At 16.1% G+C, this 24,915-nt stretch overlaps 7 protein-coding genes across 7 annotated transcripts, besides 45 other annotated features; 3 read left to right on the forward strand and 4 right to left on the reverse strand. All coding sequences in view use genetic code 6, as the record gives it.

The window, feature by feature from the left end:
• Nucleotides 1-782: 782 nt before the first annotated feature.
• Nucleotides 783-1,960, forward strand: IMG5_062410 (hypothetical protein; the record flags this gene model as incomplete). Its single annotated transcript, XM_004037001.1, has 4 exons — nucleotides 783-900; nucleotides 1,005-1,077; nucleotides 1,499-1,556; nucleotides 1,619-1,960. The coding sequence occupies 4 exons, from the start codon at nucleotides 783-785 to the stop codon at nucleotides 1,958-1,960; spliced, it is 591 nt and encodes a 196-aa protein (XP_004037049.1).
• Nucleotides 1,961-2,067: 107 nt separating this feature from the next.
• Nucleotides 2,068-7,546, reverse strand: IMG5_062420 (hypothetical protein; the record flags this gene model as incomplete). Its single annotated transcript, XM_004037002.1, has 13 exons — nucleotides 2,068-2,282; nucleotides 2,331-2,538; nucleotides 2,623-2,810; nucleotides 3,107-3,268; nucleotides 3,368-3,518; nucleotides 4,587-4,600; nucleotides 4,815-4,983; nucleotides 5,485-5,657; nucleotides 5,806-5,897; nucleotides 6,588-6,637; nucleotides 6,816-6,926; nucleotides 7,084-7,396; nucleotides 7,524-7,546. 13 exons carry the CDS (start codon nucleotides 7,544-7,546, stop codon nucleotides 2,068-2,070), a joined length of 1,869 nt encoding a protein of 622 aa, XP_004037050.1.
• Nucleotides 2,562-2,598: a microsatellite.
• Nucleotides 2,835-2,890: a microsatellite.
• Nucleotides 3,949-3,989: a microsatellite.
• Nucleotides 3,949-3,999: a microsatellite.
• Nucleotides 4,657-4,720: a microsatellite.
• Nucleotides 5,698-5,760: a microsatellite.
• Nucleotides 6,104-6,146: a microsatellite.
• Nucleotides 6,106-6,150: a microsatellite.
• Nucleotides 6,777-6,810: a microsatellite.
• Nucleotides 6,928-6,959: a microsatellite.
• Nucleotides 6,931-6,965: a microsatellite.
• Nucleotides 7,031-7,072: a microsatellite.
• Nucleotides 7,407-7,465: a microsatellite.
• Nucleotides 7,410-7,478: a microsatellite.
• Nucleotides 7,430-7,478: a microsatellite.
• Nucleotides 7,547-7,778: 232 nt separating the features above from the next.
• Nucleotides 7,779-7,825: a microsatellite.
• Nucleotides 7,826-8,780: 955 nt separating this feature from the next.
• On the reverse strand, nucleotides 8,781-9,325 carry IMG5_062430 (protein kinase domain protein; the record flags this gene model as incomplete). Its single annotated transcript, XM_004037003.1, has 2 exons — nucleotides 8,781-9,008; nucleotides 9,086-9,325. 2 exons carry the CDS (start codon nucleotides 9,323-9,325, stop codon nucleotides 8,781-8,783), a joined length of 468 nt encoding a protein of 155 aa, XP_004037051.1.
• A 457-nt stretch (nucleotides 9,326-9,782) lies between these two features.
• Nucleotides 9,783-9,829: a microsatellite.
• Nucleotides 9,830-9,949: 120 nt separating this feature from the next.
• Nucleotides 9,950-9,996: a microsatellite.
• Nucleotides 9,997-10,027: 31 nt separating this feature from the next.
• Nucleotides 10,028-10,071: a microsatellite.
• A 133-nt stretch (nucleotides 10,072-10,204) lies between these two features.
• Nucleotides 10,205-10,254: a microsatellite.
• Nucleotides 10,206-10,338: a microsatellite.
• Nucleotides 10,273-10,337: a microsatellite.
• Nucleotides 10,295-10,338: a microsatellite.
• Nucleotides 10,322-10,459: a microsatellite.
• Nucleotides 10,330-10,512: a microsatellite.
• Nucleotides 10,382-10,481: a microsatellite.
• Nucleotides 10,409-10,451: a microsatellite.
• Nucleotides 10,421-10,468: a microsatellite.
• Nucleotides 10,513-10,521: 9 nt separating the features above from the next.
• Nucleotides 10,522-10,569: a microsatellite.
• Nucleotides 10,550-10,605: a microsatellite.
• Nucleotides 10,606-10,783: 178 nt separating this feature from the next.
• On the reverse strand, nucleotides 10,784-13,488 carry IMG5_062440 (hypothetical protein; the record flags this gene model as incomplete). The annotated part of the gene is made up of 6 exons (XM_004037004.1): nucleotides 13,416-13,488; nucleotides 13,278-13,334; nucleotides 12,141-12,892; nucleotides 11,233-12,091; nucleotides 11,096-11,178; nucleotides 10,784-11,038 (listed from the first exon to the last, which is right to left on the reverse strand). Exons 1-6 carry the CDS (start codon nucleotides 13,477-13,479, stop codon nucleotides 10,784-10,786), a joined length of 2,070 nt encoding a protein of 689 aa, XP_004037052.1. The 5' UTR covers nucleotides 13,480-13,488.
• Nucleotides 13,364-13,400: a microsatellite.
• Nucleotides 13,489-16,303: 2,815 nt separating the features above from the next.
• Nucleotides 16,304-16,333: a microsatellite.
• Nucleotides 16,334-17,045: 712 nt separating this feature from the next.
• Nucleotides 17,046-17,099: a microsatellite.
• A 191-nt stretch (nucleotides 17,100-17,290) lies between these two features.
• Nucleotides 17,291-17,369: a microsatellite.
• A 149-nt stretch (nucleotides 17,370-17,518) lies between these two features.
• Nucleotides 17,519-17,600: a microsatellite.
• Nucleotides 17,565-17,609: a microsatellite.
• A 699-nt stretch (nucleotides 17,610-18,308) lies between these two features.
• Nucleotides 18,309-21,574, reverse strand: IMG5_062450 (hypothetical protein; the record flags this gene model as incomplete). Its single annotated transcript, XM_004037005.1, has 4 exons — nucleotides 18,309-19,000; nucleotides 19,026-19,387; nucleotides 19,452-20,072; nucleotides 20,280-21,574. The coding sequence occupies 4 exons, from the start codon at nucleotides 21,572-21,574 to the stop codon at nucleotides 18,309-18,311; spliced, it is 2,970 nt and encodes a 989-aa protein (XP_004037053.1).
• Nucleotides 20,142-20,229: a microsatellite.
• Nucleotides 20,178-20,271: a microsatellite.
• Nucleotides 20,180-20,276: a microsatellite.
• Nucleotides 21,320-21,367: a microsatellite.
• A 278-nt stretch (nucleotides 21,575-21,852) lies between the features above and the next one.
• Nucleotides 21,853-21,900: a microsatellite.
• Nucleotides 21,901-22,701: 801 nt separating this feature from the next.
• On the forward strand, nucleotides 22,702-24,035 carry IMG5_062460 (protein kinase domain protein; the record flags this gene model as incomplete). Its single annotated transcript, XM_004037006.1, has 5 exons — nucleotides 22,702-23,085; nucleotides 23,133-23,600; nucleotides 23,671-23,750; nucleotides 23,790-23,906; nucleotides 23,973-24,035. Exons 1-5 carry the CDS (start codon nucleotides 22,734-22,736, stop codon nucleotides 24,033-24,035), a joined length of 1,080 nt encoding a protein of 359 aa, XP_004037054.1. The 5' UTR covers nucleotides 22,702-22,733.
• A 190-nt stretch (nucleotides 24,036-24,225) lies between these two features.
• Nucleotides 24,226-24,261: a microsatellite.
• Nucleotides 24,229-24,280: a microsatellite.
• Nucleotides 24,281-24,373: 93 nt separating this feature from the next.
• Nucleotides 24,374-24,416: a microsatellite.
• On the forward strand, nucleotides 24,417-24,877 carry IMG5_062470 (hypothetical protein; the record flags this gene model as incomplete). The annotated part of the gene is made up of 2 exons (XM_004037007.1): nucleotides 24,417-24,507; nucleotides 24,573-24,877. 2 exons carry the CDS (start codon nucleotides 24,417-24,419, stop codon nucleotides 24,875-24,877), a joined length of 396 nt encoding a protein of 131 aa, XP_004037055.1.
• Nucleotides 24,486-24,566: a microsatellite.
• Nucleotides 24,878-24,915: the final 38 nt, after the last annotated feature.

Here is a 24,915-nt window from a genome sequence, read left to right on the forward strand (position 1 = left end):
AATATTTAATTTTTAAAATATTAAACATCAAACCTTTTCTTTTTAAAATTTCATAAATCATAACTTAAAATATATTCTAAAATTAAATATTTTATGCTTTATAATGTTATAATAAACAAAAATATGTTATTTAAAATTTATTTATTAATTTTTACTAAAAAAAACTATTTATATCATATGAACATAAATTTTATATTTTTAAAAATGTATATATTACATATATTTGAGTAATCATCATTATTCATTTTCAATATTAATATTTTAATAAGGTAAACTATAATATTTATCTTCTAGAAAAACCTTAACTTTATTCAAAATAAATATCCACAATTAATTATTAAAAAAGAACAAGATAATTGCCAAAAAAAATCCATAAAATTTATCAAAATAAGGTGGATTATCAAAAATAACCTAAATAAAATATTTTTAATCAATAACAGGAACAAACTAAATCCCATTATTATACGCTTTTACTTAATTACCATAAAAACTAATATAACAATCTTAAAACTTCTAAAAAATATCTAATTAATCATTAATACAATACCAACTTGGGAGTTTGACTTCTGAAAAATTATATTTTTTTAAGCATTGATTAAGATTATTATTTTCACGAAGATATCTTTAATTTTTTATTTAAAAAAACTCTTAAGTAGTAAACTAATCAGGTCCACAATAATACTCATCATATTTAAAATAATATTTATAAGCACTTATATTACCTTAATTTTTATATTTTATATTCGATTAACATCCATAACCTAAAAATTATTAGTTTTAATATGTAAATTCAACTTCTAAAAGTGAATATCTTTCGTTTCCATTTAAACCAGATTTCTATTGACCTCTTATTTGGCAGTTTTTGGCTTTTTAAAATGAATATTGAAATGTTGGATGAAAGTATTTAATATAAATAAATATTAGTATCAAAAATTATATTATTAATGAAATTTTAAAAATTTTCGACTAATTATATCTTTTTTAAAATATATTTATTATTAAAGATTGGATTATAGATATTGGATATATTTTAAGTAAATATATAAATTATTAAGCTATTAATAAGTATAAAAATAAGTATATTATAAAGTTTATCATTCCATTTATTATAATTATATGAAAATTTTTAAATTAATAAAAAGTTTTCATTATATTTTTTTTTGATTAAATGCTTATTTTTTTTAATTTTATTTTTCAAATAAAAAAAATAAGATTTTTTTTATATTTTTTTAGATTAAAAAAAGAAAAGAAAAATAGATTACTTTTAAATTATTTTTTACTTATAATTATACATATAATTTAATAAATATATAAAAAATATAAAATTTTAACTTCAGAAAAAAACACATAAAAATACAATTAAAAAAATGAATAAACAAAAAGTAACTTTTAAAATCACTTTATCTTCAGATCCAAATCTTCCCTTTAGAACGTATAATTTTATTTTACGAAAATTATAATAATAAAATGATATGATTTAGTATTTAAATAAAAATAGAATTAGTGTACCAGAAGAAGCTCCATTTACTGCATGCGTAAAATATGTTTGCGAATAAGTATTAATAATCATTTATAACTATCTTATATTTAAATTAAAAAATAAATTAAATTTATATAGTTTAAAGTAAATCATGCTACTTCAGCAGTAATTACTAATAATGGTGTTGGAATAAATCCTGAATAATCAGCAGGTATTGTTTTAATTAATATAATAAATAAATTTAAAAAGGTAATGTATTCTTAAAACATGGAAGTGAATTAAAATTAATTCCAAGAGATAGAGTTGGCTAATAATGATAAATATAATTTTTTGTTTTTTATTAATATGTATTTAGTTAGAATAAAATTATATAAAATAAAAAAAAATGAAAAAAAAAATTTTTAAATGTATATATATATTTTTTTCAAAATATACTAAAAATAAGATAAATAATGTATATAAAATATAATTTTTATATGAAAATAACAAACATAAAAAAATGTATTATTTCTTCTTTTTTTTATTTTCTAAAAAAAAATAAAAAAAATTAATAATTAAATAAATATAAAAATATATATATACTATTTTCACTTATCAATAATTTCCTATATATATTTTCTAGTTATAACATTACTACCTTCAAAAATTTAGTTTCCAATTAATTAATAAACTTTCTAGACTAAACTTTGACATTATGTTTTTAATTCAGGTAGATTTTCATCAATTAATTTATAAATTACACTATTAATTTATTTAACGAAAATATTGTTTCCTTTTTTTCTATATGTTTCATCAACACAATCTATTTTCATTATTATTTTTTTTAAATAAAAAAAGAATATTTTAATACTTTATAAAGATTTTATTATATTTAGTCTTGCACGAGCTGGTCCATAATTAGCTCCATTACACAAATAAGGGAATAAAATATAAGAGTCAAATGTTTATGTAAACGCTTAAAATAATTATTCCCCTTATCCTTTAACACCACTATTTGAAGATCCGATACATTATAATATACTATTAAGAATTGTTGTCATATTGCTTTCAATACCTTCCTTTTTAATATATATATTTATATAAATAAAAATAAAATAAAAGTTAAAATAAAATTAAAAATTATATATATTTTAATAAAAAACCTTAATTTATTATAAAATAGTTGAGAAAGAACTTAAAGCAAAAAGTTAAACTTTGGTATTAGCATCATTAATAAAAGCTGCAAAATAATCAAAAAATTTAACACTATGTTTATGTTTAATAACAGTTTCAGAATTATTAGATGCGAATTCAGATAATTTTTATAAAAATTCAATTTTTAATTTCCAATCTAATAAAAATATAGAAATTTAAAATATATATGTATATAAATATTATATAATATATATATATATATATATATATTTATATTATTTTTTTTACTATTATTATCAGTTTAATTAATTTATTAAAGTAAATTTTCAAATTCGTTTCCCTCTTTTAGTTTAATAGTTTTCTAATTATTTTTGTTTTTTCCATTTTCCTCATTTTCTCCCGGTTGATTACTATTTTTCTGTTTTAAGCTTCCTAAAATAAGCAAAGGTTCACTTTTCTCTAAATTTTTTTCTACAAAGTTTTTAATTTTACCATATAATGAATCAGGTAGTATCCTTTGTAAAATTTTATCTACTTCCGAATAATTAAGTATATTGTTTAATAATAAAAGCAAAGATTCTTTTGAAATAGTTCTTACTTCAACAGCTTGATCAACAGTATAATTACATAAAACAACTAATAATTTATCTACATCTTTAATTTATAAAAATTTGTTTTAACTTTTCTCTATTAAAGTATGCATAATAACACCCACATTAATTTTTACTGATATAGATTTACTTTAATATTTACTTAAAATTATTGAACTAATTTTATTTTCAGAGCAATTCATAGTTATTTAAATTAAAGCATTCTTTACTTCTTCAGAAATAAAGGTATTTGAATCGCTACCTTTTTTTAATAATTTTTAAACTATTAAATCACCTTCAGGATCTAAACTGCCCTTTTTTAATTTTTCGCTTAATTCAATCAATGTTATCATAGCATTTTTCGATAAACTACTCCTTAAACTTTCTATGTTTTTGAGAATTTCTTAAGTTATAGTATGTAAAGTTACTGGATTTTGAATTAATTCTACATGATGTTATATAATTCGACGTAAATTATTCAAACTTTCGAATTAACGAGACCAATCGTCCGTTTTTAAATCATTTAGTGTTTATTTTAAACATTATTCAGCTTAATTTACTGGTTATAAGTCTTATTTTTGTATATAGATTTGCTATTTTGAGTCTTGGATACTTGATGTGTATTAGTTTTCGGTATTTAAATTCTTGTTTTAGTTATTTTATTTTTTATATATATTTTTTACTTTTTTTTTTAATTTAAAATTCGGTTTAATTTATTAATCTTCAATAGCTTCATCTATTTCCTTTTTTTTTAATTTTTAATTTTTTTTTTTATTATTATTTTTATATTTTTAACTTAGTTTAGTATATTCGGAGTTTCTGTTGAGGTTTTAAATTAAGTTTTTTTTCTATTTTTTTATTTTAAATATTTATTTTAGTTAGGAGAATTTTCATTTGGATCTTCGTTTATAACAAGTGAGTTTTTACATAAATATTCTTTAGATTATATAATTAGTTTATTATCATTATTATTACTATTTTAACAGTTATAAATATTATTAGAATTAAAAATTAAATTATTATTTAAATCTTTTTAATCATGTATATTATTTTATTATAAATTATTATCATTATTAGACATCCTTTTATTTTTTTTTATACATTAAGGTTTATATTAATAAGTATTATTTTCAACTTATGGTTCTTCTTTAGTATTTCCTTTATAAAGGTTTAAAGGAGGTTAAAATTCTTTATTTTTAATAGCTATTTTTCCTTATAAGGAATTATTATTAGATTTGTTCTTATTATTTGTATTTAAATTGCTCTCTATTTATTAATCAAATACATTTAAATCAAATTCCTCGAGTTTAGTTTTTTTTTTTAAATATTTTATTAATTTTTTTAATCTATTTCAGTATTACTTATAAATGCAGAATATGTACTTGAATCATCATAACTATTTAAGTTTTTATTAAATAAATTATTTTCTAAATTTTAATACTAATATTATATTTATTATTATTATTATTATTATTATTATTATTATTATTATTATTATTATTATTATTATTATTATATTGCTACTCCTCCACTTCTTATATTTTATCTTGATAATTTTAATTATTCAATTCCAGATAATTATTAATGTATTTTATTATTTTATTACTAACCTGTAGTAGATGTAAGAATAGAAGTCTAAGATACATCAAAAACTGTATTTTTTATTTAAAATAAAGTATTAGATGAAGTGTTCATAGTATTAATAGTTCTTTGTGAATATCTAGAATCATTATTTTATTCGATATTTTTAATTTAATTTCCTCCTTATTGGAAATGTTCCTGTTATTAATAATTATTATTTTATTTTATTATTTATTAGTCATTATTACTATTTATATATTCATTCTAACGTATAATAGGAGAAATAGAAAAAATATTACCATAAGAATACTCTGTATTTATTTTATTATTAAAAATTTCTTCTTTTGAATACAACCTTGCATTTTCCGGGGTATGTACCTTAATTATACTATTTTTTAAAGAGCTAATTTACGATTAAGCATCACAATTATTTTATAATTAAATTGCATTAGTTATATGAGTAAAAGTATTATTTTCATCATTATTATTATTTTTGATACTTTAATTAGAGTAAAGTGAACTTTGGTTTGATTATTCATTTAGGATTTCTAAATGCTTTTATTATAGTTTATCTAGAAACATCTCATAATATACTTTATTTAATAAACCTGAAAGAATTTTTTTGCAAATCTCTTTATTTGTTTTTAAAGATACAGTTACTAAACATTCAACACTTTTTATTTTTATTTTAGTCTTTACATCTTCTAATAAAGGAGATACTTCCTTTAATACTTTTTCCCAATTATATATTATCATGTTAGGATATTACATGTATAATTATGTTATTAAATTTAAAATTTCCTCCTTTGCATTCTAGTTCTTGTTTTTAATCCTGTTAGGCATTAATCTAGCCATTTATGTTAACCAATTGACTTTTTTAATATATTTTATAAAAAAATATATACAAAAATAATATATATATTTATATATATATATATATATATATATATTATATATATATATAAACATATATATTTTTTTTTTATTATTATTATTTATATAATATGTTTTTTTTTTTACTTTTATATGTTCCCTTATTGTTTTCGAGACTATAGAACGGATTGCAACCTTAGAATCTGATAGTTTATTTACTAGCTAAGAAATTAAAGTATCTAAAATTTCAGATTTATTAAAATTATCATATTTTGATAGTTTATGTATTATTTGTAGTGAAGTTAAACTTATTTTAAAGTTACTATCATCTGTTAAATTTAATATTATTTTTAAGAACTCGTCTAAATTATTTTTTAATTATTCAAAACTTTGATTTGATTCTTCTAATTAATTATTTATTTCTTCTACTGCAGTTGCTCTAGACTTTTTTTTTAATTTTTTATTGTTTTTATTTTTATTTTTTTATTTTTACACGCCAATCTTTTTCATCTTTTAAATTATCAAAAGTTTTTTTATAAATAAAACCAAAAACTAATTACTAATTATTTTATTTATTTTCTGTATTTAATGTATTATTCAAAGGATTTTAATTATTATTATTATTATTTTATTTTATAATTTATAAATTATCAGAGCTAATTTTTTCAACTTTTAAAATATTTGAAGGTAAACTAAAAGATTATGTTAATGATATTTCAATAAAAGATTATTTATTATATTCAGGAAGCTCAAAATTCTAAGGAAGTGTGCCTATTAGCTTTTAAGATTCTACAAAATTACCTAACTTTTCAAGATATTCATTATTTAATTTTTTAAGTACAATAAGTTTGAAACTTTCCATTTTTAAAAGAGATATTATTGCCTTAATTTTTTTTTTTTTTTTTCTGTGTATAATTTTTTTATTTTACTTATTCACTTGCTTTTTGAACATTTACATTTCCTTCTTGTATATAAGATACTAAAATTTAAGTTAAATATAAAAAATCATCAGAATTCCAATCAAAATATTTATTTTCTAATAAAGAAATACTTTAAAATGAGTTTATAGATTTTTATCTTATAATCCACTTTTTTATTTGTTATGAATTAAATTTTTAATATATATATTTATATATATATATATATATATATTTTACAGATTCATTTTAAAATCCTGTTTTTAAGAATATTTTAATTATAATATCTGCATTTTTATATGCTCTTATATATTTAAGCAATAAAGAATGTGCTTATTTTCTAACATTTTACTATTATATTTTATTATTTTTATATATTTTATTTTTTTAAGAAAAAAGTTTTATTTAAATAAAATAATAACAAAATATAAGAAAATTTTTAAATTATATTCAATTATTATATATATTTATATTAATATATATTTATTTATAATATTAATTTTTTTACTTGAGTGTCTCCTAAATTTATAAGAATCAAAGAAATATCATTTCCTATAAGAATTTCAGTTTCCATAGGAAATAATTTAAGCATTAAATCATAGAAGATTAAAATATTAAAAATTAAATCAGATTATTATTCGTTTCCTGTAGAGTTTCTTAATATATTAGAACATATTTATTGTATTTATTTTAAATAAAAATTAAATCCTTAATGATCTTATTATATATACATATTTATTTTTATTATTGCATCAAATTAATCATTAAAAGAATAACTTCCTAATTACTTTATTATTTATTCTAATTCTTAATTTTGATTTCTTTATTATTTTAATTTATATATTTTATAATTAATATATATATATATATATTTATATATATATATATATTTATATTTATATAATGTATATTTTTTTATTTATATATCATTCAATTTTTATTTAGTACTAATTTTTTTAAGGAGAAGTCATTATATGGATATTTATTTTGTTTATTTTATTTTAAGTACTTTTTTTTTATAAAAAAATATATATTTATTTTTTTGATAATGTTAATGTTTATATTTCTTATATATTTTTTAATAAAAAATTAAATAATTAAATTTCCGTTTATATAAATAAAGAAATATATATACATATGTATTTTTATTAAATATCAAATAATTTTTTTTTTTTAATAACTTAAAAAAATAAAATATTTTTCTATTAATTTTATTATTAATATTAATTTTTTATAATATATATATTTTAAATTTTATTTTATTTTCTTTTGTTTTTTTTTTTACATATTATAATAAAAATAAAGTTACTTTTATAAAAAAAAAATCCACAAATATATTTAAAAATAAAAAAACAAAAATACAATTTAAAATAATATTTAAAATTCTTATAATTTATTTTTAAATTTATATTAAAATAAAAGTAGATAAATATTATATCACTAAAAAATACCATATAATATATTCTAATAGATATTATCTACAATTATTTTAATTTCCTATTCTTTTTCTGTTAGAATAAATTCATAATCATCGTTAATTTATTATTAATTATTTAATACTGGTAATAATTATTTAATATTATTGAAATTATTTTATATTAACTCTTTTAAACTTTATAAAGTTTTTACATTGTTTTAATTCTCTTCTTATTATTTTTTTAAATTTATAATTTTTTCTTAAATTTCCTTACTTATTAATTCTTAAGAATATTTTTCTTAAATATCCAATTAGCTTAATATGAATTAAAAATTCTTTTAAAAAAAATTAATTTTAGTTTCATAATTTTATTATAAGTTTAAAAACTATTCTTCATTATTTTGATTATTATTTTCATTCATTTAATCATTTTTTTATAATATAACTAACTAATTATTATTTTCTTAAATTTAAAATTTTAAAAACTATTCATTTATTTAAATTTACTCGATTTTATTTATTAATCCAATTTTTTCGAAATTTAACTTTTCTATAATTTATTTCATATTTTAAATTTAAAAACTCAACTATTCATTTTCTTTAAAAGCCTTTTCTTTTAAATTTTGAATTTAATTATTTTCTAATTATACCAAATTTATGAAGGCACTATATTTTTTTTATTAAATCAAATTAATTTATAAATGAACTTCATAAAAATTAATTCTCTTTTCCGAATCTTATTATAGCATATCGTTAACTATTAGCTTAATTGAAAAGCTAAATTTTTTTCAAAAAACCATTAAGAAACTTTTGAAATTTTCTTAAATCTTCTTAAAGTCGAAATTTAAAATATTTTTTATTACATCATTTTTATCTATGCCATTAAAAAATTTCTTTCCAGTTAATAACTCTAATAAAATGCATCCCAAAGCCCATATATCAATCTTTTTATTATATTTATTATCAATTTTTTCAACCATTTCAGGAGCCATATAACATACAGTTCCTATTTTTGACTATTTTATTTATAAAAAAAATAAGAATTTTTATTAACATATTTATATATATTTTTTTTATTCTAAAAAAAAAATACTTATGTTTATTCAGATTATTTTCCAATTCCGAAATCTCCCAATTTTAGGATTATTTAATTAGTTTAATTTTTAGTAACAAATATGTTCTGAGGTTTCAAATCTCTATGAATTATATTTAACTTATCTAATGTAAAATATCCATTTAATATTTAAGAAATAAAATTTAAAGAAATATCAGGGTCAAATTTCTTTTGGGTTTTTAAAAGATCATATAAATTACCAAATTCACAATATTCCATTATTATGTAAGATATGTTTTATTATTCGATTATTTCATATATTTTAACTAAATTAGGATTTATTAATCTTTTAATTATCGGCATATTGAAAGTTCAGACAAATAATAGTCATTTATATTTTCATTAATATCATAATACTTTAATATTTTTATTGCAGCAATTTTATCCTCATATTTTCCCAAAAATACTTGGGCAAAACCTCCTTTTCCAATAATCTCATTCTCTTAATATGATGATTTTTCACTAATTTTTATTTACATATTGATTATTTTTTTATATATATAAATTTAACAAATTATTATTATTTTATAAATATATAAAAAATTAGTGTTCTATATTTATTAATTATAGTTTTTCTTAATAATGAAAATTTATTTTAAAATTTTTAATAAAATCCTGAATTTTGTTGAACATTTTTTTTATTTACAATATTATTAAATATTCAAATAATTTATATAAAAATATACAAATTAATAAAAAAAATTATAAACATAAAAAAAATATTGTAATATTTTATAAATTTATAATTGATTAATATATATATTTATTTTAAAAAGTTTTTTAATTATAGTTTACTAATTCATTTTTTAAGAAATAATGTTAATATATGTAAATGTAGGTTATAAATAAAAAAAAAAAATAATTAAAAAATAAATAATAAAAATAAAAATTGAAATTTGTAAAATAAATTGTTAAATGTAAATATAATATTATGAAAAATATATATAATAATAATAAAAATATATTAGTACGAAAAATATAATTAAATATTATATAATATATATATATTTATTTAAAATAAAAAAAAAAAAAAAAAAAATTAACAAAAATAGAATAAAAAAATAATTGATTAAATAAAAAAATTTAAAATCTAAAAATAATAAATATATATATATATTAAATATATATAATTATTTAGTAAATAAATAAAAAGTTAAATTCAAGTAATATAAAAATATAAATAAAAAAATATATAAAAATATATATAAAAATATATATATATATATATATATCTTTATTTTTTATATATATATTTATTTTTTTATTTTTCAATAATTAATATTTATATTTTTTTTTAAATTTTTATATATATAATTTTTTTTTATTATATGTATTATTTTTTTTTTATAATATTTTTATTTTAATATATTTATATATATGTTATATGTATTTTTTATAAATATTTAATAATTATCTTTTTATTTTAATTTTTATATTAATTTCATTTTTTTTTTAATTAAATTATATTTTTTGTTTAAATTAAATGAATTTATTTTTTATATTTATAATATATATTATATTTGCATTTTTATCTTTTAATTTATTTTTTAATATATTTATATAAATCTTATTTTATTTAATTAAAATTTATATTTATTATTATTTTTTTATTATAATTATAATTTTTTATAGATACAAAAATTCTTATTTTTGTTAATTTTATATACTTTTTTATATTCAATCTTATTTATCATTTTATTTTTGTAAGTTTTTCTATAATTCTTCTTATATTGATCTTTATATAGGGATAAAATTTATATTATTTTCTTGAATTTATTCTTTTATATAACTCTCTAAACCATCACATTCGTTATTATTTTTATTACTGACATAAATAATATAATATAACATATTATAAATATTATGTTCACAACATATATGATGATGCCATCCTTTTTTATTATAAGCATCAATATGAGCTCTAGTTTACCCCTTTTTTAATTTTTTTGTTAATCAAATAAAATTTTTTTTTAAATAAAAATAATATACACAAATAAAACAAATTTCATTAATTAAACTAAGTAAATTTTATCTTTCATTTCTTAATGAACCAAAAGTGTCAAGTATTATACCTTTTAAAGTGTTAACAAAAACAAATATTGATATATATATATATATATAATTACCAAAAATAATTTAAATAAAAAGCATATTAATAATAACAAAAAAGGTTAAATCATAAAAATATCTTGGCCACAAAAGATTTTTTGGATCATTTTTTGTATCTACAAACTTTAAGGAATCAGCAATACCTCCTCCATTTCTTAACCCTTCTTTAATAGTAGAAGTAATAGTAAACATAAAAATTGACGCATCCGCCCCTTTTTCTTGATCAAAATATTCACTAAAATACGTAAACCCTAAAATAGCATAAGTATAGATGATAATTACTCCCAGAAATGCAAATTAAAGTAAATTATAGGCATTAGTAGTAATCGAAGAAATTACATTTTACAAATCTTCACTTTTTTTAATAATATCAAGAAGTAAAAATCCATAAATCATCGCATGTTCACTCAATGTAACTGCGAATACTGTCAACAGGAAATATATGCAATTATATATATTTTCAAAATCCAATGAAATTAAAATAAATCTTACCAAATAGTTATTTTTGGCATTTTCTGGAGTTAACTATCTCTAAAATATATTCATAAATCGTGAATAGTAATTCAATATATTTTTCTTTTGAAATCCTGAAATTTAACGAATGTTCTAAATATTCTAAAAATTTTAACTTTATACAAACAAATGAATTGAAATTGGATATCTTTCAATTGCACAACATACAACAACAATGAAACTTATTATTAATTAAGAAATAGAAAATAATAAGTTTATTGAATTGTCCCATACTAAATTTGCTTAGTCATTTTCTTCTTGATGTTGTTATTTTACCATGGTTATTATAGTAATTAATATAACTAATATATATGATAAATCTTTAAAAAATCGCCAATTATTAGCTAATATAGATATTAAAGGCTTTTTTATTTTAATTATATTTATTATAAATAAGTTTTTTTTTTCATACATAGTTTTTTGTTATTTCTTATTTTCTATTCATTTACGAGTAATAGAATTTTGAATTTATTAATAAATATTTAACTCTGTCTTAGTCATTATCTCTATCGGCTTTAAATATCTTTTTTTTTTTTAACAAAAATAGAATAAATTAAAATTTTTAGTTTGTTTTTATTTTAATTACTAAATGTTCTTATATATTTGGTGTCATAAATAAACAAGAGAAAGGCTTTTTGAAATAAACATTAGTTAATTCTTCATTTTATTATAAAACTTCAATTTTGCCAGTAAATCTATTATAAAACTTATAAAATTCATCAGTTTTATAAAAATAATTTTTCTTATATACACCTATAACATCTAAATAAATAATATATATATATATATATATTTTATAAAATAATATATATAATAAAAAAAAAAAACCAAAGACTTATTTCAATATCTATGAAATGTTAAAAAAGGAGGATTTTTTGAAATTTTTTTAATTATTTTATGTTTCAATTTATTATTTTTCTTTAAAAGCATTTCTTTTTTTCTAAGCTTCATAATTATTAATATTTTTTAATATATGTAGAATATTAGAATTTTTTTATTTTTTAAATTATTAATCTTAATTTTTTCTACTTTCGGGAACCTAATTATATTAAATATCATCTTCTTTTTTATACTATTAATGATTTTTTTCTTCATCATTGACTTCATCTTCTTCATTATCAGGCAAAAAAAGGTACAATTTTTCTTTTTCTTCAGGAAAATAATCTTTTAAATAATTAAAAAGGATAAAAATAGTAAACCCAATTTCAATCTTGAGGCAATCTAAGCTTGTACAAAATTTATTTTCACAAAAGCTAATAGTACACTTTTTTTTTTTCGTAAAATTCATACAAATTTCACATGCTCGCAATTACGCTCTAACAAAACGTTTTTCTTTTAAGGTTTTATTACATTTTCGTATATATTCTTACTTATTTTTATCAATTCTATGCAATTAATTTACTCTAAAATATATTTAAGAGCCTCTTTATCAGTATTCCCGACTATTACAGCTAGTAAAACTTAATAGAACTAGAAAAAAGTTGCAAGTTTTATTAAACTTACATTTCACCAATTTTTTTAATTTAAATATGTTACCCAACTAATTTACCAATGTCAGAAAGAATTATTTTCTCATTTATTTAGGCAAATAACGCCCTATTTTAGCCTATTATATATATAAATAAAAATAAAAAATATATATATTTATACATATTTATATATATATATATATTATCTTTTTATATACATGTTGTTCTTTAATTTTATTTATCTCCACTACAGAAATCTCTAATAGTTTCGAAACATTACATTATAATAATTGATTTTTTTTCTATTTGAATTATTTCATCCTCTAAAAAAAGAGATAAAAAAGTGGAAACTTCGTAAACTACATTCAAATTTAATTACTTCAAATAAGATTCTTATGACCTTAGTAGTTTTTGAAAATATGTGTTTACATTTTCGCATAGAAGTTACAAAAGCTTTAAAATTCTTTCAGTTAAAATTTCATATTGAGATATAATTTCGTCATCTTAATTTGCTTTTTAAATTTTTTTTTCTTATAAAATTCCTTTAATTTCAGATGTTATATCTTTAGCAAAAAAATATCTTAAAAAAACAATAAACTAATTCAAATAAAGTGTATTTTGCTCCATTTATTCTTTAATTTTATTCTAAGCATAAGTATTTCCTCTATCTAAAATTTAAATAAGAAGCTAAATACCTTCCGTAACTTTATCAAATGAATTATCCTAATGTATAAGTAAAAAAGCATTCAAAAAAAGTTATTAATCACAAACATTATTTTAATATTTTTTATAATTTGCATGTTTTTCTTCAATAGTATTTTTTTCAATATCTTCATCATTAAATAATTTATTAACATCATCATCACTTAATTATTTTATTTCAAGAATTATTCTCACAAACTTAACCATATAGAAATCTTCTTTATTAAAAACAGTTTTTATTCTATTCAAAAATACATCTAAGTTATCATAAATTAAGAAATCATCCATAAAATCCTTTACCATTAATGTTATTTCATAATCAATTATGCACTTTTAATAATCAGAATATAATATATGATAATATTCATCCTCTTAATTCATTAAATGAATTCGTAGCTTTTTTAAACGAATTTCAACTTATTCTTTTAATTCATTTTCAAATTTTTTTTTTATTTTTTCAAGTTTTTATTCGTTTTTTTAACTTTTGTTTTCCTTTTTATCATTTTACCTTTCCTATTGCTTATTTATTTTTTAACCGTAATATAACTCAAATTCTTTTTCGAAAATTTATATATTTTCTTTATTTTAACAGCTTATTTTCTCAAATAATAACACTTCGTCTTATTTTTCTATAAAAAGTTCCAAAATTAATTCCTATATTTTTAATTTAGAAACAAAGGCCTTATTACAATTCAAGTATCTATATAATAATGACTATATGTCTTGATCATTATATTCATTTTTATTCAAAATTTCTATAAATTCACTCAAACAAATCCTGTTTCTTAACAAAACAAGTTTAATTGTGCTTTTTAAATCTAAAGAACTTTTTATAAATAAATCTTATGATTCTTATTCTTCACTATTTTATTTCAAAAGTTCATATTTTAATTCATTTTTGGTTTATATAGAAGATTTTAGGATATATTAAATATCATTAAGTATATATAAATATCTATCTAAATCAGTAAAATGTGTAAAATCACCTAAATCTTCTTTTACTTTTTATAAAAGATTAATCATTGGGTTTAATAATTTATATGTTTTTTAATATATTTCATATAAAGGTTTGAAAACATAATCACTTTTAACATTAATATGTTGATTATCTTAATCAAATTAGCACATGTATTCTGAAAAAATATCAATTATAAAATGAATTATACTATCATTAAATAAATAGCCCCAAAATTCATTTTTAGATTTCAATAAACAATTTGGTTTGTTTTTTAAAAACTATTTTATTTTTTTAGAGATTTGTTAATTTTTTTAATTAATTTTTTTTATTTTTACTTTAACAAAATATAATTTATCTTCTTTTGTAGCAAGATTTTTATATTTTTCTTTATTTTTTTCAATTATTTGTGAAAATATGATTTTTTATTAATTATCTTTTTTATAAATTAATAAACCTTCTAGGTATTAAATTAAATTATTTATATTTAAAGCTGGAATTACTTATTAATTAAAAATTATTATTAAATCTTACATATCAGCATTTTCTTTTAAGAACTCGTTATTATAAATGAAATTCTTTATTATTAATTTTTTATATATATTAAAAAAATAAAAAATAATACATAATTAAAATAAATTTCGAATAAAGATCTAATATAAACTTTTCTTATTTTATAAGGAATATAATCACTTTTAATCACTTTATTTAATTCTCCGTATAAAATTACCCTTTGAACTTCTTAAATACCTAAACTATTATCTCTACAACATTCAATTAAAAGTTTCAAACCTATTTTTATTTTTAAATAAATATAGATAATATAAATATTTATTAACCATTTATATGTAGTTTAGTTTACAAATAATTTTTAGTGTGTTAGAAATATTTGTTTCCAAAATCATTTAAATATTATTCATTTATAGGTTTTATAATATCAATCATTAGTTTATTTTGTAAAATAAAATTAAGTATTTTTGATTAGGTCCCCTTTATACGTATTTAATCGTTCTGTTTTGTTAATTTTTTTAATATTTTGAAATATTAAATCAATGCTTAGGCTTTATTCACATCTACTCCAACTTTATAAATTTTCTTTTTTTATGAATTTTAAAATAATTAACTATTATAATAAAATTATTATTCTTGAAAAGGATTATTTTATTATATTGCTTATATTATTATATCTAATTTATCACAAATTAAATTTGGTTTATCTTTTATTTCACTGAATATATTATATATCAATTAATTGACCTTTTTTATATTTAAATTTTATTTTATTTTTAATTATTTACTTTCAAAGGTTTATTAAATAATTTCTATTATTCTTAAAGATTTTTATAAGGTATTAAAGGTAATCTAAGTATATATTTTAAATAATCATTTACTTTTTCTAAATTAAGTTTATTATTTTCAATAAAATAATTTAAAAAAATAACTACTTTCTTAAAAAAATAAAAATTAAAAAATTAAAAAATATTTATTAAAACCTTAAAAAATCCTAAAAAACTATTGTCGCTTATATCACAAATTTCAAGTAAATCTAAAATATAAATATAAATATTCGAGTTTCTAATAACATTTCCTAACTGAATTTTATAATAATCTGAATTTTCTTATTTTTCGACATTCTCATATAAAAAAATGATAGAATCTAAACTCTATTCGAATTATTTAAAAGAATAGTTTAATGTTTTGAATTTCTTATCATTCATTTTATTCAAACCTTCAACATAATCGATTTTAAAACTAATATATTCTTAAGTTTATTTAGCTAACATTTTGAATTCTTTTGGACTTTTAAACTAATTATCATCCGAAATTCCATAAATTTTCAAATAAAATGATTATTCAGTTTCATCTTCTATAATTTGAATTTATTCAATTTGTTTTTTTAATAAATAAACTTAATTGATATTTGAAATTAAAATATTAAACATTTCTACTTGTAAATTAGGATTTTAGCATTCTAATTCTAAAAATTTATATATAATAGTAGAAATATTAAAATTTTTTTTATCGTTTAATATTGATTCTTAAATATCATCATATATACCAAATTTAAAAGTTTTTAAATCTAAGCTTTATTATAAATTATTTTTTATATAAGAAATAGACTTAAAGAAATTGCGAATTCTAAAAAAAATATTGATTATTTAAGCTACTTCTATATATATCTTTTTTTTTTTTATTATTACTATTATTATTATTATTTTACTTTAGTTATTATTTATTATATTTAAGATGATTAACTTTATTTTTTGAAAATTTAGGATATGAAATAAAATGTCCAATTAGAATTTATATTATACTGTTCAAATATATCTTTCGAGCTTTTTTATAATTTATTTTATTAAGAATCATAGTCATAGAAATATATATAGGCTAATAATAAACAAGGAATCTAAGATTAAAAATTATAATAGATAATACATATATATATATATATATATATATATATATATATATATATATATATATATATATATATATATATATATATATATATATACAGTTCTAAAAATTTATATATTTTATTAATAATTATTATATCCCAAATTCATTCTCTATTTGACAATATTTAATTCTGATAAAAAAGAATTCAACTTTTCTTAAAATAAAATTTTAGAACTTTCAACACACTATTATGTATAAAAAAAAATATTATATATATATAATAATATATATATATATATATATTTCTATATATATAAATATATAAATATTTATATAGATATATATACATTTTATATTTTTTAAATTTATTTATATATATATTTATGCAATCAAAATGTTTATTATTCTTTATTAAAAATTATTATTCTAAAAAAAATTTATGTATAATAATATAAACTTTTTTAATATATATTTTTAAAATTTACTTTAGATTTAATGAATTTAAATCTAATTGGAATTTCACTATTTTCTTAAACAAATTCATTCTGAATTTTTAAAGAATATTATTTTTCAATATTTTCATCCTGAATTAAAAATTTGCTTAATTTTTTCATGAAATTTGTTCCTTTTAGACTATTAATTTAATCTTCTTTATCTTTAAAATATATACTAATATTTTTAATAGTTTATTTATTTAAAGCCATTTCTCTAAAAAGTTTATAAGACATATCATTTTCTGGTTAAAAATTATTAAAATCCGAAATAAAAAAAGTTAAATTTTGATAATTTATAATTTAAGTTAAAGGCTAAACATGCAAATTCAAGCTTTAATAAATTCCAAGTAATGCATTGTACCAAAGTAAATGATTTTATAATTAATCTTAATTCTATAGCAACTAATTTAAGCTTTTACTTACGAATTCTCGTGTTAATCCTATATTTTTTAATTGTAAATAAGTCTTTATATTTCCTCCTTTACATAATTAAGCATATAATCTGAATACTTAAAGAAAATAATCATAATATAGTTTTATTACAGTCTATTCAATTTAATTCACTTCTATTTAATCTAAAAAAGATATTTCAAAACTATTAGATTAAACTTGATTGTATTTTAAGGGATTTTAGACCTTTTTTTATTCATATATTTTTCTTATTTCTTAATTATTCTATTCGAAATTTGAATTTCCTTTTATTATTATTTTTTTAATTTTTTTTTTTTTTTTATATATATATATATTTTTATATAACCATTTTTATTAAAAATAACAATTGGTTTATTATTTATTAAATCAAAATTAATTAGCGTATATTAAATAGGACAAAGAAATTCTTAATTTTCTTAACTATTTGCGGACACGCAACTTTTATATTATTTAAAAATAAATTTCCTGCAACTATTTTAGAATTATTTGATTGGATTATCTAAATTATCACAAAGACATAGACATAGCAAATTAATAATAAAAGTTTATTTTTGAATATTTTTATAATTAATAGAATCTAATTTATCAATAAAATAACCTACAGTCTTTTAAGTATTTCCATTTATTGTTCTTTTAACAATTTCGGTTAATAAATTTGATGCTTCTGTAGGATAAAGATAAGTTTGATTTAGAAGAAAATCATCATCTTATAAACAAAGAAAATATTAACAGCATTTATAATTTTCATATACACATTAATATAAACACTTTTTTAAAAAATAAATAATTAATATATTTAATATTATATTTTTAAAAAACTCTATATAATAAAATTATAGTATAACACAATTTAGTATTTGCAAACTTATGTGGTGTTTTAGCAAATTTTTATTATTTTAGATTATATTATTCATACATTTTACAGATAATTATTTTTAGAATATTATAAATAATAACTGTTATATCGGAATCTAAAAGAATTTCTTATTTTTATTTAAGTTTATTATTACTTTTTAAATAATTTAATATATATTTTAAACAATATTCTAATTATTCTATTTTTATATGTAATTGTTTCTAATTTTCAAATACTTATTAATATGTATAAAATAATTTCCCATCAACTTTCTCTAGTCCCCATTTTTACATAAAAAAATAAAAATTAATTAAATAAGTAATAACAGAATGAATTCTATCAACAAGTTTACTTTTTAAATATTTAATTTATAAAAAAATGTATATTAAAAATTGAAAATATTGTTAAAAAAAACCTTAATTTTATATCAACTAATGTTAATTAAAATTTAACTTGATTCCTTCTTAATTTTTCGACATTTCTTTTATCAATCAAAGTAACTTTATGCTGTTTTTCTAATTCTTAGACATCACAAAATAACTACAAAGTTTAACTATTGTAATATTGTTAAATCTTAAGATCTTATTTTAACCTTACAAATGGAAATTCTTAAACAGTACTATTTTTAGGATTAAAAGTAAATAAAGCCTCTTTACAATTTCCATTGAAAGTTAAAGATAGCTATTATTATGTATTTATACATAAAAATAAACCTGAGTAGACATTTTTTATTTTATATTATTAATTAAGATTGCATATTTCAGAATCAAAGCTATTTGATTTTTAAATTTCCCAAACAGACTATATTCTTTTTATTTAATTTTTATCTTATTCTTCTTATTCTAAAGTTAAAGATTAAGTACATAATTCGTATTATTATTAAATTTTAGTATTTAAAAAGTTATAATCAATAAAATCAAGCTTTTATTCATAAATATATGTATCATGATCATTATTTTTATAATAAATAATTTTCTTTTTCAATAATGAATTAAAATCAGTTTTTTAATTTACTAATAATTATGATTTAGAAATACTAAATTATAAGAAAAATTTTTATAAAGATAAATATAAAAATTAAATAATTTTATAATATATTTTAAATTTTATATATAATAAGTAATAAAATTATTTATTTGTAATATATATATAATATTTATATATAGAATAATATTAAAATATATTAATATATATATTATAAATATATATATATATATTTATATATATTTATATATGTATTTACCCATTTATTATATAAATTAAATTTCCTGATTAAAGTTAATTTTTTCTAAATTTTGATTATTTAATTAATCTTTACTTAAACCAATAAATTTTTTATTTTTAACGGAACTGATTTATCAGTACTATTTACTTCTAATTAATTTTAAATATGTAATTTTTAGGATTTTTAATGTTAATAATTTCTTAATTTACTGATATATTAATTTAAAAATCTTAATTTAATGCATTACATAAGAAAATTTAATCTGAATAAAGAACAGGTTCGCCTTAATTTTTTTAACTATAGGCTGAATTTATTATAAAATTGCACCATTAATTCGGTTTTTTTACTAAACAAACCTCTTTACAACAATTCTCAAATGCAAGTTTATTTTAATTGATTTTTAGGTTAAATCCACTAAATATATGCACCAATTATATTTCTTACCCATATAATATATTTTATCCAATTTTTGTTTCATAATTTTTTTTGTATTCCATTTCTTCCTCTTTCGCTTTCTTTTCGTATTCATCGAATATATTTTGGGTTATTTTTTGTTTTTATAAATTAATTCTTTCTTTTTATAATAAATTTTGGTAGTAATAATTTTTTGCATTTGTTATACGAAATAAACATTTTCTGAATTCTAATAAAGGGTTTTTATTTAATAATTCTTCTTCTTTTAATTCGTCTTCTTCTTATTATTTTTTTTCATCCACTTCATTTATTATGGATTCTTCGAAATTTTCATCTCCAATATTTTTAATAACTGGTATACATTATAATGTATTATATGATATTCCATCTCCTTATATTTTTTTTATATATATATTTATTAATATCTTTAAAGAAAAGAAAAATATACCCGATATTAATCCCTTTTGTTTACCCACATAATATTTGAAATATACAATATCGTTATATTTTAAATAATGCTTTTATTATTTTTTTATCTTTAAATTTTTTTCACTTAAATTAGCATCACTTCTTTATATTTAATTTACTTTTTTATTTTTAATCAAATGAATATATGTAACAATATAATATTTATTATACTTGTATATTAATTGTTTTTTCTTATTATTGTTTATTTCTTATCTATTTTTTTTTTTTTTAATTTATAAAAAAAAAAAATGTTTATAGAAAACTATATTTTTACTTTTTTATGTCAATAATACATTGCAATCTTTCTCTTGTATATTTTTTTCGTTTAATGTTTTTATTAATTAATTATTTTTATTAAATGGTAATATTTCTTGAGTATCATAAAAAAAGTTTTCTTTTATGTTTTTTAAACTTAATGAAGAATAAAGCATTTGTATATAATTTATTTTAAAAATAAAATAAAATAAGAATTATTATTTTTTTAAATTATTATCAAAAAAAAAAATAAGAGAAATAATCGTTAATAAAATTAAATTTGAATTGAATAAAAATATATTAAAGATTTTAAATAATTAAATATAAATATTTACATTAATATATTATATATTTATTTTTTTAATGAAAAAAGTTTACTTTATATTTATATTTTTTACTATTAAATTTATGATAAATATAAAAGTAAATAATATTATAAATTCATGTATTTTTTTTAATAATAGTATAAAAATAAAAATTAATATTAATAATAAAAATAAAACTTCTAAAATAATAATTTAAAATATTTTTTACAAATAAATATTTTTTTATAAAATTTAAAACTTTATTTACTATAAATAAAATAAATAAAAAATAAAATAAATTATATAGAATACTAAAAAAAATAAAAAAAAAATGGGATGTTGTTAATGTTAAAATAATGATAATGATTTTTAATATGAATAAAAATATTGTAAAATATATTATATTATAAACTGAATTAAAATAAATATTAAATAAGTGAGTGTAACTAAATTAGAGGATTAATAATCATCAGAACAAAAATTAATTTAATCAAAGCCAAAAGAAGCACAAGATACATGTTATTAAATATTTATAATTATAAATAATATACATTATATTATAAAAAAGAATACTAAATCGAAAAAGGAATGGTACGATAAAACAAAAGCAGTGTATTAGAATATTACAAATTGGGAGAAGTTTTAGGAGAAGGTAATTAAAAAAACTATCAAACAATAAAAATATAAAAAATAATAAAAAGGTGGCTTTGGAACAGTATGTTTAGCAACTCATAAACAAACAGGAATATAAAGAGCATTAAAAACGATATAAAAAAGTAAACTCGATAAAGTTGAAGAAACTAAATTATTCGAAGAACTATCCATATTAAAATAATTAGATCATCCTTGCATATTAAAAATATTTGAACATTTCGAAGATGATAATTACCATTATTTAGTATCAGAGTAAAAAAAATACATAGTTTTTTTATTTTTATTTAAATACAAAAAAAGATATTGTACAGGAGGTGAATTATTTGATAGAATAAAATAAATAAGTCCGTTTACAGAATAACTTGCAGCATCATACATGAAATAAATCTTATCCGCAATATCATATTGTCATTATCATAAAATTGTACATAGAGATCTAAAACCTGAAAATATCCTTTTCGATACTTAATAAGGTACAAGTAATTTAAAAATAATAGACTTTGGGGCATCTGCGATTTTAAAAAATGACTAAAAACTAACTCAAACTATAGGAACACCATACTATGTAGCTCCTGAGATTCTAAAAGAAGAGCCTTATGACGAAAAATGTGATGTCTGGTCTTTAGGAGTTATTCTATATATTATGTTATGTGGGTATCCACCTTTTTATGCAGATTCAGATTTTGAAATTTATTAAAAAATTAAATCCGCATAAGTTTAGTTTCATAGTATTTTTTTTTTTAAAAATAAAATAAAATTTATATATTTATATAAGAAAAAGATTGGAAATATATATCTTCTTAAGCTAAAGATTTAATTTCTAAAATGCTCACTTTAAACCCTTAAAATAGAATTAGTGCAGCAGAAGCATAAGCTCATCCATGGATAACCAATAATATCCATATAGAATAACTAGATGATAAAATGATGAAAAAGCTTACTTAATTTACTGCTAAAAACAAACTTAGAATTGCTATTTTATAACTAATGGTTAATTAAGTTATAAATACTTAAGAAAAAAAAGATATGATAAAGTACTTTTAAGCTTTAGATACTAATGGAGATGGAATGCTTTCAAAAAAAGAATTAGTTTAAGGTTTATTTTATTTTTATGAATAATAATATACAAAAATAAATATAGGATATATTAAGTTTATAAAAGATCCTATAAAAGCTAAAAAAATAGTAGATTAAGTTTTTAATTAATTAGATTAAGATGGAAGTGGAAAAATAGAATTTACAGGTTTTTTTTTATTAAAAAAAAAATCTAAATTTCATTTTTGATAAATAAATATTTTATTTTTTAAATATAGAGTTTCTAGTTATTTCTCTTTAATAAGAAAAATTGTATTCAAAAGAAAAAATTGAAAAAGCATTTAAATTAATAGATTAAGTATATTTTTTTTTTAATAAATAAATATAACAAAATAAGGATGGAAATGGTTAAATTACTAAAAATGAACTAGAAAGTATGATGGGCGGAATTCCAATAAATTAATAAATTTGGAATAATCTTATGAAAGATTGTGATTTAAATAATGATGGAATGGTAATTATTTTTAATAATAAAAAAAAGTATTATTAATTAAAATATAATTATAAAATAAAAATATAGATATCTTTAAGTGAATTTATTAATTTACTAATAAATATAGCAAATAAAGAATTAGTTAATTGAAAATATTTATTTTGTAAATATGAATAAGATATATTATATAATAATAATTATGTATATAAATAGATTAAAAATAAAATTAAAAATGTATTTATTAAATTGCATATAAACCTAATAATATATACAAATAAATATTAATAATATTTATAAAAACAAACATAAAAGAAAATTTAATATATATCAATAAAAAAAAATATATATATTTATATATATATATATATATATATATTTTAAATTAATATATTTATTTATCCATTTATTTAATTATCTATAAAAGCAATAAATAAATAAAAGAATTTTCTAAATAGAAATAATAAAATTATAATTAATAAATATAAGGTATAAAAAATAAAATAATAATAAAAAATAGTATAAATTAAAAAAATGGTTAATCCTTTGATTTAAAAGGTATTCGAAAAAATGGCATTAAAAATTACAGAAAAATATGCTGATAAATATATGTAATTATTAAAAAGTAATTAAAATAAATAAAAAAATATTGTAATTTATAAAAATAATAACAAAATAAAAAAACAAAAGGAAGTGGAGTAGATTTTAATAAATTTTAAATACCAAAAATAAATTTTAATTTCGATAATTTATTAAAATACAAATATAAAATAAAAAATTAACAATAAACCAAATAATCCTAAAAACCAGAAAATATTGATAATAATGATTAAGAATAATAACAACCAAAAAAAAATATTTCAATTTTTTAATTTTTCATAATACAAAATAAACATAAACTATAATTAATTTAAAGAAAAATATAAAATTAATACTATGGAAGACATATTTATAAAAACACGAGCCAAATATATAGAATATTATCAAAAATATGAAGAGTTTCGTCAAAGCATAAGTTTAAAACCTCAATAAA

This window comes from Ichthyophthirius multifiliis (assembly GCF_000220395.1).
Source record: "Ichthyophthirius multifiliis unplaced genomic scaffold scaff_1120509250285, whole genome shotgun sequence".
Classification (NCBI taxonomy): domain Eukaryota; phylum Ciliophora; class Oligohymenophorea; order Hymenostomatida; genus Ichthyophthirius; species Ichthyophthirius multifiliis.